This window comes from Pan paniscus, chromosome 21 (genome assembly GCF_029289425.2).
Source record: "Pan paniscus chromosome 21, NHGRI_mPanPan1-v2.0_pri, whole genome shotgun sequence".
NCBI classification, from domain to species: domain Eukaryota; kingdom Metazoa; phylum Chordata; class Mammalia; order Primates; family Hominidae; genus Pan; species Pan paniscus.
The window spans coordinates 37,202,262-37,219,611 of NC_073270.2; the positions used below are offsets into that span (position 1 = coordinate 37,202,262).

Here is a 17,350-nt window from a genome sequence, read left to right on the forward strand (position 1 = left end):
AAAAGCTTTCATAATTCAATTTATATATAACATGAGAAGGAACTTCCAGGTGTTACTATGAATCTTCTATGTATAGTTACAGTCAATATACTTTATATAAGAGATAATTTTAATACCAATATAATCTAGATAACATTTTACTTTGTTATGTTATCATTGTTCTCTTGGGAAATAAATTTTTTCCTCTGAGGCTCTGGATTTGACATTGAATTTTGTGTGTACTAATTGACATGTGCCAGGGCAATGATGGACTGGAATCCACCCCCAAATCAAAGCATCATGGTAAATCTTGCTTATCCTTATAAAGTCAAATGATAGACATTTCCCATCACCTATTTCTATTCAACAAGAGCACCAGATTCAGTTAGCTAATCTGCTTCCAAAGAGTAGAACTGCATTGAGCTCAACTAATTTCAAAATACTGACTTTTTTTTTTTTTTTTTTTTTTTGATGTGGTCTTGCTATGTTGCCCAGGCTGGTCTCTAACTCCTGGGCTCACACAATCCGCCCACCTCGGCCTCCCAGTATGCTGGGATTACAGGCGTGAATCAGCATACCCAGCCTATTTCTGCGTATGTTAAACATGCTTTACAATTTTAAAAATGAACTGTTTTGAAGGTAAAATTACAAATCTTGAAATTAAAAAAGCAAATATGTAAAGGAGCAAAAACTATAAATCAAGCATTTGAGAAGAGAAAATTGGAGGCTAACTTGTATTAAATTCACAAAAACTTCTATACTTTCTGTAAATACTTTTTAAAAAATCTATAGATCAGAGGCCAGGCGCAGTGGTTCACGCCTGTAATCCTAGCACTTTGGGAGGCCGAGGCGAGTGGATCACTGAGGTCAGGCGTTCGAGACCAGCCTGACCAACATGGAGAAACCCCATCTCTACTAAAAATACAAAATTAACTGGGCGTGGTGACGCATGCCTGTAATCCCAGCTACTCGGGAGGCTGAGGCAGGAGAATCGCTTGAACCAGGGAGGCAGAGGTTGTGGTGAGCCGAGATTGCGCCATTGCACTCCAGCCTGGGCAAAAAGAGCAAAACTCCGTCTCAAAACAAACAAAAAAACTATAGATCAGAATAACCACCTTTAGAACACTTTCGGTTATCAGTCAATATTTTTAGATAGAAGCTGGTAGTAAGCCTAAAGTGGGCTTGATTCTGCAGTAAACAACTGCCTCAACACATAGAAATCTTTTTTAAAATAGGCACTCTTGGCCGGGCGCGGTGGCTCATGCCTGTAATCCCAGCACTTTGGGAGGCCGAGGCGGGCGGATCACGAGGTCAGGAGATGGAGACCATCCTGGCTAACACGGTGAAACCCTGACTCTTCTAAAAATACCAAAAATTAGCCGAGCGTGGTGGCGGGTGCGTGTAGTCCTAGCTACTCGGGAGGCTGAGGCAGGAGAATGGCGTGAACCCGGAAGCTGGAGGTTGCAGTGAGCCGAAATCGCGCCACTGCACTCCAGCCTGGGTGACATAGCAAGACTCCATCTCAAAAAAAAATAAATAAATAATAAATAAAATAAAATAAAATAAAATAAAATAGGCACTCTTGCGGGACGTGGCAGCTCATGCCTATAACTGCAGAACTTTGGGAGGCCGAAGTGGGCAGATTGCTTGAGCCCAGGAGTTTGAGACCAGCCTGGGCAACATGCCGAAACCCCATCTCTACTAAAAACACAAAAAGTTAGCCGGGCGTGGTGGCACACACCTGTGGTCCCAGCTACTGGGGAGGTTGAGGTGGGAGAATCACCCAAGCCCAGAAGGTAGAGGCTGCAGTGAGCTGTGATCATGCCACTGCACTCCAGCCTGGGTGACAGAGTGAGACCCTGTCTCAAAATAATAATAATAATAATAATAATAATAATAATAATAATAATAATAGGCCCTCCTTGAAGTTTTTTGTTTGCACAGTCACACACTGATGTTTAGATGTTCCAGTATCTAATATAGCCACAGTAGGCTGCAAGCAGTGGCTCATACCTGTAATCCCAACACTTTAGGAGGCTGAGGCAGGAGGATCACTTGAACCTAGGAGTTTGAGACCAGCCTGGCCAACGTGGCAAAACCCCATGTCTAAGAAAATATATTTTTTTAACTTTTTTAACAATATCAAAAATAAGAATCACATAAATAAACAGATTCTTCCAATTCTGAAAAGAGCCACAAAGCTTTATAAATTGTACAGGGGCATGAACTGGTAAGGTATTATAATTGCCTGGCACATAGTAGGCTCTCAATACATTTGCAAACTCCACACACAGCTTACTTTCTTTTGCTTTATTTTTCTCTATTTATCTGCATTAACATGCTATGGAACACATAACTATACATTAACATTTTACAAATTTTTCTCGTTTTGTTTTTGTTTTTGTTTTTGTTTTTGTTTTTGAGACAGAGTCTCACTCTGTCGCCCAGGCTGGAGTGCAGTGGGCTCACTGCAACCTCCGCCTCCCAGGTTCAAGCCAGTCTCCTGCCTCAGCCTCCCAAGTAGCTGGGATTGTAGGCGCCCGCCACCACGCCCGGCTAACTTTTTATATTTTTAGTAGAGACGGGGTTTCACCGTGTTAGCCAGGATGGTCTCGATCTCCTGACCTCGCAATCTGCCCACCTCGGCCTCCCAAAGTGCTGGGATTACAGGCGTGAGCCACCGCGCCTGGCCTCTTTTTTTTTTTTTTTTTTTTTTTTTTTCAGACGGAGTTTCGCTCTTGTTGCCCAGGCTGGAGTGCAATGGCTCGGTCTTGGCTCACTGCAACCTCCGCCTCCCGGGTTCAGGCGATTCTCCTGCCTCAGCCTCCCGAGTAGCTGGGATTACAGGTGCGTGCCACCAAGCCCGGCTAATTGTTTGTATTTTTAGTGCAGACGGGGTTTCACCATACTGGACAGGCTGGTCTCGAACTCGTGACGTCAGGTGATCCACCCGCATCGGCCTCCTAGAGTGCTGGGATTACAGGCGTGAGCCACTGCGCCCAGCCCATTTTACAGACTTTTATTTTGTTCAGTTTCTTTATTGTCTTCCCAACGTCCCCCCACACACACTGCACTAAAATGCAAGCTTCACGAAGGCAAGGACGAACTTTTGCCTGTATTGTTCACCTCAGTGTCCCCAGAGCCTAGGACAGTTATTGGCATATTGAGGGACATTCAATAAATATTTAAGGAGTGAATAAACAATTGGATACCCAATAAATGCATGTATGAATAAACACATTCTTAGTTATTCGGAATATGAGGATTTGCGGAGAGTGGACAGCCTGGGATTGAGGAGACTGGCTGGGACTGGGAAATGGGCATTCGGGTGGCATGCCCACCGCAGTGGCCCAGAGCCCCTGTCCGGACCGCTAACAAGTTGCTTAGCAACCCGCCGCCCGGCCCTCGGCCACCGCTAGAGGGCGAGCGGGCGGGGAGACGTGCACGCGCGCGCGCGTGCGTGCAAGCGTGTGTGCGCGCGTGCGCGGCGCGGGCTTGGGAGGGAGCACGTCACTTCCTGTTGCCTTAGGGGAACGTGGCTTTCCCTGCAGAGCCGGTGTCTCCGCCTGCGTCCCTGCTGCAGCAACCGGAGCTGGAGTCGGATCCCAAACGCACCCTCGCCATGGACTCGGCCCTCAGCGATCCGCATAACGGCAGCGCCGAGGCAGGCGGCCCCACCAACAGCACTACGCGGCCGCCTTCCACGCCCGAGGGCATCGCGCTGGCCTACGGCAGCCTCCTGCTCATGGCGCTGCTGCCCATCTTCTTCGGCGCCCTGCGCTCCGTACGCTGCGCCCGCGGCAAGGTAGGGTCAGCGGGAAAACCGGGCACTTTCCACCCCCATACCGAACACGGCCGACATGGACCCTTCCTAGGAGGGACAGACACCTCCTCCCCGGACACTGACTCTTCCCAGCCCTGATCACCACCGTTCCCTCTGTCTCGGGCCCACATTCCGGGGCTGGCATTTCTTACCCCGGGATCTGGGCACCGACCCCCGACCAGGGTATGATACCTTCCCCAATAGGAACTTGCTTCTGCTCCCGACCCGGACCCTGACACTTCCCTCCCTGTGCATCATGCCGCGGCTGGGAACGCTGTCAGCCCGTCCCCCACTGCGACTCGGGCACTGATTGTTCTGAGCCTGTTGGGCCCAGGCAGACCAGCCCCATCATGTATACCTGATGGATACTGGTCCTCACAACTTACTGAATGGTACAATTTCGTGTCATTCCCTGTTAGGAACCCTGCCTCAGCCCACCGCAGGGCCCTTTCTACCATCCAGACCCATCCCTAGACTCTGACTCCTGTCTCACTGGAATCTATGGCACCTTATGTGCTCACCTAGATCCCCCACACCTGGCCCTTGCCCCTGCCTCAAAAACAATGATCTCTAAGAGCCCAGTTTTTCACATCACTTTCTGGAACCATCCCAGTCAGCTGGCTCCTCAGAAGCTGGCATCTTGGTGCCTCTACTTTCCAACTAGGCATGGACGTCTTATTTTCCTGGTTTCCTCTCTTAACTACCATCCAACCTTGGACATGGCCTAGTCAAAACCCAGACCTTGTTCCTAACCTGTAACCCTTTTCCCACCCAGCCTTTGACCCTATCTCAAAGTAGCCCTTCTCCCCATACCCCCAAGACAATCCCCCCACCAAATTGGGCCTGTCTGCTGGGCCACTGTTGGCCCCTCTTGTGAGACTGGGCCAGACTCCATCCCTGGCCTTCCTCAACATCTGTCCCATTGGATACCTAGGAGGACTCCAGCACATTTCACCTTCTGCTTCTCCCTCCCCCTTCCCTGCCCCACTTCTTCCCTATATTAAGCCCTCTCTAGCCCGTTGTACCAATGACTTTTCACTTCCTGGCACCCTCTCCCTTCCTCCACAACCTCTTAATCTGCACCTTCCCGATGCTCCTCCCCCACCCAGACCTGAGGATGGACCTAAGTGGAAGTCTTGCCCAAAGAGGGCAGGCCCACAAAGCAGCTGCCACTTTTGAAACTGCTGAAGCTGAGGTTCTCAAAACACTACCCAACTTGAGCAGTAGCTGAGGCCTGCCATCTTCCTTCCCCAAGAGCAGAGAACTCACTACTGGCTCTGTATGCGATCAGATGCAAAGGAAAGTAGTTAGGCGGGGCTTAGGCTGAGAGACTCAAACATGACTCCATTTTCCTTTTTATTTGGCTTTTTCTAAGCTGAGTTCAGGTGATATTAAGCCTCTCTACTATGCCTGTCAGGTAGACACTTAGTGTAGAGAGCAGTTCTGAGATAACCCAGGACAGAGGAGGCGAAGGACAGCTGGCATAAGGCTAGGCAGCTTGATCTGAGCTGCTCTCCAAACTGAGTAATTCTCCCTGGCACCTTCTGTACATGGATCACTAATCTCTGCAGAAAACACCTTCCAGGCAACAGTATTTCCTGAATTTCCACCACTGTCAGGGGTAAGGGAGGATTGCTGCAAAGATGAGTAGGTCAGAGCCCTGTCACCAAGGAATTCGGGAGCCTAGGTGAAAGAATAATAACTAGATTGTGATTATACTACAAGCAATGCTACAAGGTTTAGGGAGAAAGATTGAGCACATCTGGGACAATGCAGGGAGGCTTTGTGCTAGAGGTAGGCCTGAGCCTTGACGTAGAGGTAGAATTTCAGCCAGGAGAAGGCATTCTAAGCAAAAGAAACCAGGTAAGCAGAGAGAGGTACGGAGGCAGGAGGCTACAAGGCAGTTCAGGAAATAGTGGAAGGTTTGGTGTGGCTGGAACAGAGGGTATGGATAGGAGAAAGCCTTAGCCTCTGAATACCTCTCCCAAGCATCTCCTGCAGGGCAGCAGGGTGTGGAGGACTGTATGAATTTACAAACAGGACCTGACCATTAAGAGCCTGCCACCACCAATGACCCAGATGCGGTAAAGCTTGCAAAACCTTGACGCCCTTTGATGCTCACAGCAACTGAGGTGGCAGGCAGAGCCAGTTTCATTATCCTCATTGTACAGGAAAAGAAACTGAGAGTCAAAGAAATGACTTCTGAAGATCACTCTGCCATTTAGGGGCAGAATCAGGTATGCCTAGTCCTCGTCCAGGGCTCTCTCCTAACACAGGTACCTTTAAAGACAAGCAGCATTGACCTAGGGAAAGGACAGGGCAAATGACTCCCCTTCTACCCTGAGTCGTTTCCCTGGTCATGTGAAAAGGAGAGAGAAGAGTTAGTGTGGGGACCCAGTTTTGATTTCCCACCAGTGTTGGACCCCAAAACCAGTTGGGAGAGAGGGAATGTGAGGACAGAATCCCCAAGGGTCAAGGTGTCCATAACAGGCAGGGAAAATTGTGAAATCATGGAGAGAAAGAAGGTAGAGCCTCCAGGAGTATGTTGTGAAGAAGTAGCCTCGGGAGGAGCAGTCTCAGAGCAGCACCCATCACTGTCAGAGTCCTATATCCCAGACAGAAGCGAATATGACCCAGGCAGTAGCTGCACATTAAACATTGGTTTAAAGGGCCCTCAGCGAACAGGACTGGGTGCCTGCTGTGGGCTAGGCTCTGGGCTGGGTACCAGGAGTTCCAGGACAAAGAAGGCCAAGCCCTGCCCTCACTGAGCCCAGTCACCAAGGAGAAACAGACATGTGACTAGTCAAGTAAATAGAGCTCTGATAGACCTCCTGGAGGGGGCAGCAGTTGTCTCTGCATGGATTGGGAGAGTCCAACAGGCAGAGCAGGAGAAGGTGGGGCAGGGGACCACAAGATGTGTTCAGGGAGGCAGTGAAGAGTGTGGTGTGAGCCCAGGAGAGGGGCTTGGATGTAGTGACAAGATGTTCAGGAAGCCTGTGGCCTTTCTGGGGAAGAGAATCCTGAAAGCAATGCAGCGGTTAATTGTTATTGTTACAAAAATACTATACACTTGTTAAAAAAAAAAAAAAATCAAGCAGTGCAGAAGTATAAAGGAAAAGCCTCCTGGGCACTATTCCTTGGAAGTAACCCAACTGGCTGTTGAGTATATAACCTTTGAGAATTTTTTCTGTGTTTACACATTCATTGTATATGTGTCTGTGTATATAGACATGTAAATTTATTTTTATAAAAATTGGATTATATAGTACATATTTCTCCACAACTTTTTTTTTTTTTTTTTTTTTTTTTTTTTTTTTTTTGAGATGGAGTTTCACTCTTGTTGCCCGGGCTGGAGTGCAATGGTGTGATCTTGGCTCATTGCAACTTCTGCCTCCCAGGTTCAAGCAATTCTTCTGCCTCAGCCTCCCATGTAGCTGGGATTACAGGCTGGCACCACCACACCTGGCTAATTTTGTATTTTTAGTAGAGACGGGATTTCTCCATGTTGGTCAGGCTGATCTCAAACTCCCGATCTCAGGTGATCCACCCTCCTCGGCCTCCCAAAGTGCTGGGACTACAGGCATGAGCCACCGCGCCCAGCAATTTTTTTTTTTTTTAACAATATGTTGGCCAGGCACAGTGGCTCATGCCTGTAATCCCAGCACTTTTGGGAGGCCGAGGCAGGTGGATCACTTGAAGTCAGGAGTTCAAGACCAGCCTGGCCAACATGGTGACGCCCCATCTCTACTAAAAATACAAAAATTAGCTTTGCGTGGTGGGGCACGCCTGTAATCCCAGCTACTCGGGAGGCTGAGGCACAAGAATTGCTTGAACCCGGGAGGCACAGGTTGCAATGAGCTGAGATCATGCCACTGCACTCCAGCCTGGTCGACAGAGTGAGACTCCATCTCAAAAATAATAATAATAATATGTTTCATTATTTTTCTATGTCAGTACATATAGACCTAAAGTTAACCAGACATGATGGCATGCACCTGTAGTCCTAGCTACTCTGGAGGTTGAGGCGAGAGGATAACTTGAGCCCTTGAGTTCAAGGCTGCAGTGAGCCCTGATTGCACCACTGGGCAACAGAGTGAGACCCTGTCTCAAAATATATATACATATATATATAGAGAGAGAGAGAGATCTACCTCATCTTTTATGGTGGGGAGGGTAGGTAATACATGCCCATGGTACAGAATTCAAAAGGTACAAAGGGGTGCACAGTGAAAGTCTCCCTGCTACCCCAAGCTGCCCTATTTCCCTCCTCAGAGGCAGCCCCTCTCCTGTGTTTCTTAGATATCCATCCAGAAAGATTCTGTGTCTTTACAAATAAATAGGCATATACTTTTCCCTGATTTTTTTTGTTGTTGTTTTAATGAGACCGAGTCTCGCTCTGTCACCCAGGCTGGAGTGCAATGGCATAACCTCAGCTCACTGCACGCTCCATCTCTTGGGTTCAAGGGATTCTTCTGCCTCAGCCTCCCGAGTAGCTGGGATTGCAGGCACCTGCCATCATGCCTGGCTAATTTTTGTATTTTTGCAGAGACGGGGTTTCACCAGGTTGTCCAGGCTGGTCCTGAACTCCTGACCTCAGGTGATCCACCCACCTCGGCCTCCCAAAGTGCTGGGATTACAGGCGTGAGCCACCACGCCTGGCCAGTACACTCTTCCTTGCACCTTGCTTTTTTCACCTAATGTGTGTTGCAGATCCAATCATGTCAGTACATAGGGGGTGGGTGTGTTCTTTAACAGCTGTATGGTATCCCACTTGTACTCCAGTTTGCTTAGAATGCTAGTTCTCTAGTATCTGGTCCCTGGGCCAGCAGTGTCAGCATCACCCCAGAACTTGTTAGAAATGCACATTCTGAATCAGAAGCTCAAGGTGGGCCCAGCAATGTGTGTTTTAACAAGCCCACCTGGTGATTCTGATGCATGCTCAAATTTGAGAATTTGAGTCCCCAACTGGTCATTTAGGTTGTTTCAGTCTTTTGCTATTACAAACCATGCTGAAATTAATAACATTATACATTTTTATTTCACACTTGTCTGTGTATTTGTGGGATAAATTTCTCAAAATTGGTGGGTCGAAGGCTATGCACACTTTTTTTTTTTTTTTTTTTGAGACAGTCTCGCTCTGTTGCCCAGGCTGAGTGTGAGTGCGGTGGTGCCATCTCAGCTCACTGCAACCTCTGCCTCCTGGGTTCAAGCAATTCTCCCACCTCAGCCTCTTGAGTAGCTGGGATTACAGGCGCGCACCCACCACACCTGGCTAATTTTTATGTTTTTCATACAGATGGAGTTTTACCATGTTGGCCAGGCTGGTCTCAAACTCCTGACCTCAGGTGATCTGCCCGCCTTGGCCTCCTAAAGTGCTGGGATTACAGGCGTGAGCCACTGTTCCCAGCCCACACTTTTTATTTAGATAGATTTTACCATATGATCCACTATAGAGGTTGTATCAGTTTACTTTCCCACCAGCAATGACCTCAATTCTTGTTTAATGGCTGTGGAGGAGTCTGTTCTCCAGAGGTTTTGTTTTTTTGTTGTTGTTTTTGTTTGTTTGTTCGTTCGTTTGTTAGACAGAGTCTCACTCTTTGGCCAGGCTGGAGTGCAGTGGTGTGATCTTGGCTCACTGCAACCTCCGCCTGCCAGGTACAAACAATTCTCATGCCTCAGCCTCCCAAGTAGCTGGAATTACAGGCGCGTGCCACTACACCTGGCTAATTTTTATATTTTTAGTAGTGACAGGGTTTCACCATGTTGGCCAGGCTGGTCTCGAACTCTTGACCTCAAGTGATCCGCCCACCTCGGCCTCCCATAGTGCTGGGATTACAGGTGTGAGCCACTGTGCCTGGCTTCTCCAGAGGTTTTTAAGCAGATACGTGATACAATCAGGTGTAGGCTTTAGAAAGAGCTCATGGCAGGGTGGGTGATAGGCAGGAGGGAGAAGTGTAATGTTGGTGCAGGGGTTGTGAAGACAGCAATGCAGCAATGAGGGCCAAAGGATTGGGGTGGGAAGTTAGGAAAGGTAACCTTGGAGAGCTGAGTGACTGGATGTTGTGGTAAAGAATGGAGACTCTGGAGTCTCCAGCTGGGGCAACAGTAACAGAATGGCCCATGAATTTCAGATCATTTCCAGGGCATGGCGTAGAAGCAGTGCTTCGAGAGCTTGAACCGTGCCAATGGCTTGAAGCAGGCATCTGTCCTCTCTTACAGCTTTTGTTTCCGCTCTGATAACAACATCCAGAATGTCACTGGAAGCTACATTTACTTCTGCTGTTTGTGTCAGGTTTTTCCCCCACTTTCTAATTGTGTTTTATGTTGCAGGAGCTATTGTATTTACATACACAAATCTGGTTAAAAAATCGCAATTGGATTGGTAAAGAATCCTAGCAACTTTTTAGTATTTTTGTAACTACAAAGATTAGCTGTTCAGTTACCTTCAGGATTCTGTTCCTCAGAAAGGTTGCAGGCTTCCCAAGTATCTTCCTGTTAAAACTTTCCAACAGAAATTTCCAGATAGGAAAGATAGAAATCTTCTAGGAAACAGCTCCCAAGAGTTTGGGGTCTGGAACTGGACTGCCTCAGTTTCAGTCCTGGCTCTGCCACTCACCAGCTGTGTGACACTAAGCAAGTTACTTCACCTCTCTAGACCTCCGCTTCCTCATCTGTAAAAGAGCTATTAAAAGTACCTGCTGGCCAGGCGTGGTGGCTCACACCTGTAATCCCAGCACTTTGGGAGGCCAAGGCAGGCAGATCACAAGGTCAGGATCTTGTGACAGACCATCCTGACTAACATGGTGAAACCCTGTCTCTACTAAAAATACAAAAAATTAGCTGGGCGTGGTGGTACATGCCTGTAGTCCCAGCTACTCGGGAGGCTGAGACACGAGAATTGCTTGAACCCAAGAGGCGGAGGTTGCAGTGAGCCGAGATTGCACCACTGCATTCCAGCCTGGGCAACAGAGCGAGACTCCGTCTCAAAAAAAAAAAAAAAAAAAAAAGTACCTGCTTTGTGGGGTTTTTGTGAGGATGAAAACATGTAAAGTACCTAGAACAGTGCAGTAATGTTATTGTTATTACTATTATCGTCAGATTTCAGGTCTCCCATTCTTTTTTTTTCTTTTTTTTTTTTTTTAAATGGAGGCAGAGTATCTCCATGTTGCCCATGCTGGTCTCAAACTCCTGGGCTCAACCGATCTGCCCACCTTGACCTCCCAAAGTGCTGGGATTACAGTCCGGTCTCCCATTCTGACTCAGCATTGCAGCATGGGATATTTATAAGTCACCCACAAAGGAGACCAGAGTCCTCTGTGTAATGGAGAGGATCTGTCCAACCTTGGTTTGTCACTGAATAAGATTAGGCCTCTTCCCACCCAGGGTGCTGAGCTGAATTGAAAGGAATATGTGGAAATGAGCCATAATGCTGGTTTGTAGGTGAAGCCACAGAGTCCTGTGTGTCCTTTGACAGCCCTGAGCCTCTGCATGTGCATATCTTTCTGCCTGATAAGCACTTCCTTTCCTTGTACACAAAGCAGACTCCTCAAGCCGGGCATGGTGGCTCACACCTGTAATCCCAGCACTTTGGGAGGCCAAGGCAGGCAGATCATCTGAGGTCAGGAGTTTGAGACCAGCCTGGCCAACATGGTGAAACCCCATCTCTACTAAAAATACAAAATTAGCTGGGTGTGGTGGCAGGTGCCTATAATCCCAGCTACTCGGGAGGCCGAGGCAGAGAATCACTTGATTTGTAGTGAGCTGAGATTGTGCCATTGCACTCCAGCCTGCGCAAAAAGAGCAAAACTCTACTAAAAAAAAAACAAAAAAAAAATACTGACAAGCTGACTCCTCAACCCAGTCAGCATTTGTCTGGCTCCAGACTACCAGACACTGTGCTTGACCATCAAGGCCTTGCTTAAGTGGTACCTGCTCTTGCCACCTCTGACTCCCTTACTTCTCTGCAGAAATAGTGTCTTGTTGGCTGTCTCGTGATTCCGTTTTGCATAATAATGATACAAATGGTGTATACGGTTTAAATGATGACTCGAGATACAATGCTGAGTACTTCCAAAGCAGAAATCAGAATCCTCACAACTTGTTTTACAGCTGAGGAAACCGAGGCTTAGAGAAAAAAAAAAATCACTTTCCCAAGGTCCCACAGCTGGGAAGTAGAGCTGGGAGTCCAAATGGACTTCCTGATCTCAGAGTCCCTTCATAACTGCTGATGTTCATACTGTGTGTCACAGTGATATACATGTCTATTGCATCATGTGTCACACTACATTATAATAGCCTGTTTGGGGTTTTTTTTTGGCGGGGGGGAGCTTTTTTTTCTTATGAGACAGAGTCTCGCTCTGTTGCCAAGGCTGGAGTTCAGTGGCACGATCCCCACTCACTATGGCCTCCACCTCCCGGGTTCAAGCAATTCTCCTGCCTCAACCTCCTGAGTAGCTGGGACCATAGGCGCACGATATCACACCCGGCTAATTTTTGTATTTTTAGTAGAGACGGGGTTTCACCATGTTGGCCAGGCTGGTCTTTTTTTTTTTTTGAGACAGAGTCTCGCTGTCCACCCAGGCTGGAGTTCAGTGGCTCAGTCTCGGCTCACTGCAACCTCCACCTCCCAGGTTCAAGCTATTCTCCTCCCTCAGCCTCCCAAGTAGCTGGGATTACAGATGCACACCAGCACACCCAGCTAATTTTTGTATTTTTAGTAGGGACAAGGTTTCACCATGTTGGCCAGGCTGGTCTCGAAATCCTGACCTCAGGTGATCCGCCCGCCTCCATCTCCCAAAGTGCTGGGATTACAGGCATGAGCCACCACGCCCAGCCAGTTTTGCTGTGCATTCCATAAAATAGAATACGTGTTCCCTGTAATATGTATCATGTCACAGTATTAACCTACCTGCCTGTGAGTGTTTCAAGATCAGGAACTCATTTTTGTACCCATACTACTGCTACACAGGAAATGTATTGAATGTGTGGAGATGCTCAGAGGGGATGAGGAACTTGCCCAAGTCCCACAGCACACTGCTGGCAAAAGCAGAAGCCAAGGGTTGGGAGAGAATAGGGAAGGAAGGAAACTGGGCCTCTCATGTGGGTATTGCTCACCCACCCCACTCCCACCTCCTAGCAAAGCTGTCCAAGTGACTCACATGGAGCTGCCTCCAGTGGCTCCAGAGGGGAGGGTCTCCCTTCCAGCCCAGAGCCTGGGCTGCCTCAGCCATGCATAGGCAAGGGTGTGGTTAGGGGCCTCCTCACTCACCTCTCCCTGATAGTCACAACCCCCAATACAGGCACAGTACTTTAGTTTGCCAGGCTGTTTCGCATCCCATATCTTATTTGGTTTAAGACTCCTATGGGGCTGGGTGTGGTGGTTCACGCCTATAATCTCAGCATTTTGGGAGGCCAAGGCAGGAGGATCACTTGATGCCAGGAGTTCAAGGCTGCAGTGAGCTATGATCCTGCCACTGCACTCCAGCTTGGGCAACAGAGAGAGACCCTGTCACTTTTCTTTAAAAAAAAAAGAAGGCTCTTGGACCTTTTTTGAAGTGAGGCTAGAGATTGTCCTCCTGTTTGACAGAGAAGTAAACCCAGTCACTCAGCAAGCCGTTAACAGAGCAAGGAATACCTTGGATACACTTTATGTGTAGCATTTCACTTATGTATGAACTATATCTGTAGGGAGAATTCCCACAGATGGAATTGCTTGGTCAAAGGGTATGTGCATTTGTAATTTTTTGTGTATTGCCTAGTTGCTTTCTACAGGAAGACAGATTGACTCCCATAGGCAGTATGGGAGACTACATCTTTCCCCGTAGCCCCACCGACTCAGTATGTTACCCAGTGTGTGGATTCTTACCTTTCCGATAGACAAAAAACAGAACCTCAGTGTGCTTTAGTTTGAGCTCTTATTAAGGGTGAGAATAAAGACTTTTTTTTTATTATTAAGAGCCATTTGTAGTTCTTGTTCTGTGGCTTTTTTTTTTTTTTTTTTAGACGGAGTCTCGCTCTGTCGCCCAGGCTGGAATGCAGTGGCACAATCTTGGCTCACTGCACGCTCCGCCTCCCGGGTTCATGCCATTCTGCTGCCTCAGCCTCCCGAGTAGCTGGGACTACAGGCGCCCGCCACCACATCTGGCTAATTTTTTCTATTTTTAGTAGAGATGGGGTTTCACCACATTAGCCAGGATGGTCTTGATCTCCTGACCTCACGATCCGCCTGCCTCGGCCTCCCAAAGTGCTGGGATTACAAGCGTGAGCCATTGTGCCCGGCCTCTGTGGCTCCTCTTTTTGTATCTTTGGGCATGTGGAAATTTCAGTCTAATGCATCCTGCCAAATTACCCTCCTGAAAAGGCTGGACAGGTTTATACTTTAGGCCAGTGCTGTCTATGTATTTCCTTTAGCCAGGCACAGTGGTGCATGCCTGTAATCCCAGCTACTTGGGAGGCTGAGGCAAGAGGATTACTTAAGCCCAGGATTTCGAATCTAGCCCACACCTCCCTCTCCTAGTAGTCATTTTGTGGGCTTACTGCCCTCTGCCCCATCTCCTTCCCTCTTTGCAACCTTCCACCTGGGACACTAGGGCCTCTCTGAGCCAGTCTTACCTTCTCCAGACACCCTCTCTCTTAGCAGGTTTTTTATTGTTGGTTTTTGTAAGCCAAAATATTTGTGAGTCTCCATAACTGAATGTGATCCCTTCTTCTAGGGATGCTGGTGCTTTACTTGCAGGATGGATATGGTGATAGTAGAATCTCAGGCACTGTAATGAGCCTGGCTACTATGGAAAGAACTTCAGCGTGAGCAGGAGTCTAATCTGGCATTGCTAGGACTTTTGGTAGCCATGATACAAAACAGTTGCAGAGTAGGCTTGTCCCAGCAGGGAAATCTGGAAGGGCTTCGTGGCAGTGACATTTACTAGGCCCTTGAGGACTGTGAGGATTTTGCCTAGCAGAGAGAGGGCAGGTAGAGACCACTGTGATCCTGGAAGCTTTTGACCCTGTTTGGAATACAAATTTATACCAAAAAAAAAAGAAAAGAAAGAAAAGAAATTTATACCAGTACTATATATCATTGATAAATTTTCATTAGAAAGTTCTGGCCAGGTACAATGGCTCACACCTAGAAGTCCAGCACTTTGTGAGGCTAAGGCGGGCAAATCACCTGAGGCCAGGAGTTTGAGACCAGCCTGGCCGACATGGTGAAACCCCCTCTCTGCAAAAAACACAAAAATTAGCCAGGTATGGTGGCATGTGCCTGTAGTCCCAGCTACTTGAGAGGCTGAGGCGGGAGAATTGATTGAACCAGGAGGCAGAGGTTGCAGTGAGCCAAGATTGCACCACTGCACTCCAGCCTAGGTGACAGAGTGAGACTCCATCTCAAAAAACAAAAAAGAAAGTTCGTCATAAATCCTTTTTTTTTTTTTTTTAGACGGAGTCTTGCTGTGTCTCCCAGGCTAGAGTGTTCAGTGGTGCGATCTCAGCTGACTGCAACCTCCGCCTCCTGGGTTCAAGCAATTCTCCTGACTCAGCCTCCTGAGTAGCTGGGATTATAGGTGCCCGCCACTGCGCCCGGCTAATTTTTGTATTTTTAGTAGAGACGGGGTTTCACCATGTTGGCCAGGCTGGTCTCAAACTCCTGACCTTGTGATCCACCCACCTCGGCCTCCCAAAGTGCTGGGATTACAGGCGTGAGCCACTGCGCCTGGCCTTCTTTGGCATAAATTCTATGAAGCTAATCTATTCCTATGTTGATCTGTTACTCCATTTTCAATTCTTTTCCATTTTTATAATACTGAAATTATTTTGATTGCATTCAGTTCTTTTTCATGTAAATATTTATCCTTCATCAGTTCTTTACCCACATCACATTCTTGCCAACTATAGCATCTGCCATTATAAATTTAATTGTGGCTTTTATTTTTACCATTTTCAAGTCTGCCAGTCAAATTTCTTAAATTTAAGTTTTGTCAAGATTTGCTTCTCCTCACAGTTGGTGTCTCCCTATGTGCAGTTTCAGCCATTGTCTGTCTTGTTTGTTGTTAATTTCAACTCATAATATTCATTACCTACTGGATGACAGAATAGTCATTTTTCCCTCTTGGCTGATCCATTAGAAAACTGAAAACAATTTTCTTCGAGAGGTCTGAAACTGCTGTGGCATCACTGGTGTCCAGGTTTTCTTCTCTCAGTTATTCCATACTGGAATGGCCTCTGCCATAGCCCTTCTCCCCAGATGTGTCACACATGCCCTGGGTTCTCCTTGGTCTCTTGATCAGGGTCCAGATCTCCTCATGGTAGAGTGGCAGGATCAGCCAGGCATGGTGGCTCATACCTGTAACCCCAGCACTTTGGGAGGCCAAAGCAGGTGGATCACTTGAGGTCAGTTCGAGACCAGCCTAGCCAACATGGTAAAACTCCATCTCTGCTAAAAATACAAAAATTAGCTGTGCATGGTTGTGCATGCCTATAGTCCCAGCTACTCGGGAGGCTGAGGCAGGAGAATCGCCTGAACCCAGGAAGCGGAGGCTGCAGTGAGCCAAGATTGTGCCACTTCATTCCAGCCTGGGTGATAGAGCAAGACTCCGTCTCAAAAAAAAAAATGGCAAGATCAGAGCATCTTGCCCCAGGATGAGGCAGGCAGCATCCCTAGCCAAGGGAATAGCATTAGCAGAGCCTTGCAGGAACATATGGGAACCAGCCGTGCTGAGCCATTGTCATTCTTCTCTCCTCTAGAATGCTTCAGACATGCCTGAAACAATCACCAGCCGGGATGCCGCCCGCTTCCCCATCATCGCCAGCTGCACACTCTTGGGGCTCTACCTCTTTTTCAAAGTAAGTCTTTTGCCACCTGTTGTGTCATTTGATCTAAATGACTTTATCTTATTTTGTTTTATTTTTCCCATCACAAGAACCATGCATGTTCATTTATAGAAAATAAAGAAGAAAGAAAAATTAATAATTCACCCATAGACCTACCCAAAGACAACAACTGTTAGTGTTTGGGACCCTTTCTCACTAGTCTGTATTTCTTTTCTCCATGTAGCTTTTTGTTTTGTTTTTGTGATATCAGTTTGGTTTCATTGTACTGTTTATGTTGGGATGGGGTATAGCTTGTGCTCAGACATACCTCTACCATACTAATGGCCTTTTTTTTTTTTTTAATTTATCGAGGTTTATTTTCCCAATAAAAGTTATACAGGCTCAGTGTTGAAAACCTGGAAAACACAGAAAAGTAAAAAGGGAAAAACAGCAGTCATCCAAAACCCCACTACCAGAGACAGTCACAGTTTCCCTTCGGAGGTGTGTCCTTCCACTGTTTCCCCCTGTGCATGGTTTCTCCGTAGCTGTGACCACATGGTGTATTCAGTTTGTAGCTGCTTTTTTCACTTCACATTAATAACATCATAAACATTTTCTCATGTTACTGCAAACCCTCCTTAGTTGTACTATTTTCTGGATTATAAAAATATATTCAGAAAAACTAAAGAAAGTATATCAATAGAGGGAAAAATAAATACCACAACACAGAAGTAGTCATTAACA

At 47.2% G+C, this 17,350-nt stretch overlaps 1 protein-coding gene across 4 annotated transcripts in view; it reads left to right on the forward strand.

Annotated features, from left to right (window-relative positions):
- Positions 1-3,419: 3,419 nt before the first annotated feature.
- Positions 3,420-17,350, forward strand: part of HM13 (histocompatibility minor 13) — a 56,651-nt gene continuing 42,720 nt past the window's right edge. For 2 of the 4 annotated variants that reach the window (XM_003833405.6, XM_055105031.2), the window contains exons 1-2: positions 3,453-3,784; positions 16,541-16,639. In XM_003833405.6, the coding sequence (XP_003833453.1) occupies positions 3,602-3,784; positions 16,541-16,639 (282 nt within the window). In that variant the 5' untranslated portion in view covers positions 3,453-3,601. Of the gene's footprint in view, positions 3,785-16,540; positions 16,640-17,350 lie in introns of all 4 variants that reach the window. The other 2 variants (XM_003833404.6, XM_008958914.5) reach the window with 2 other exon arrangements.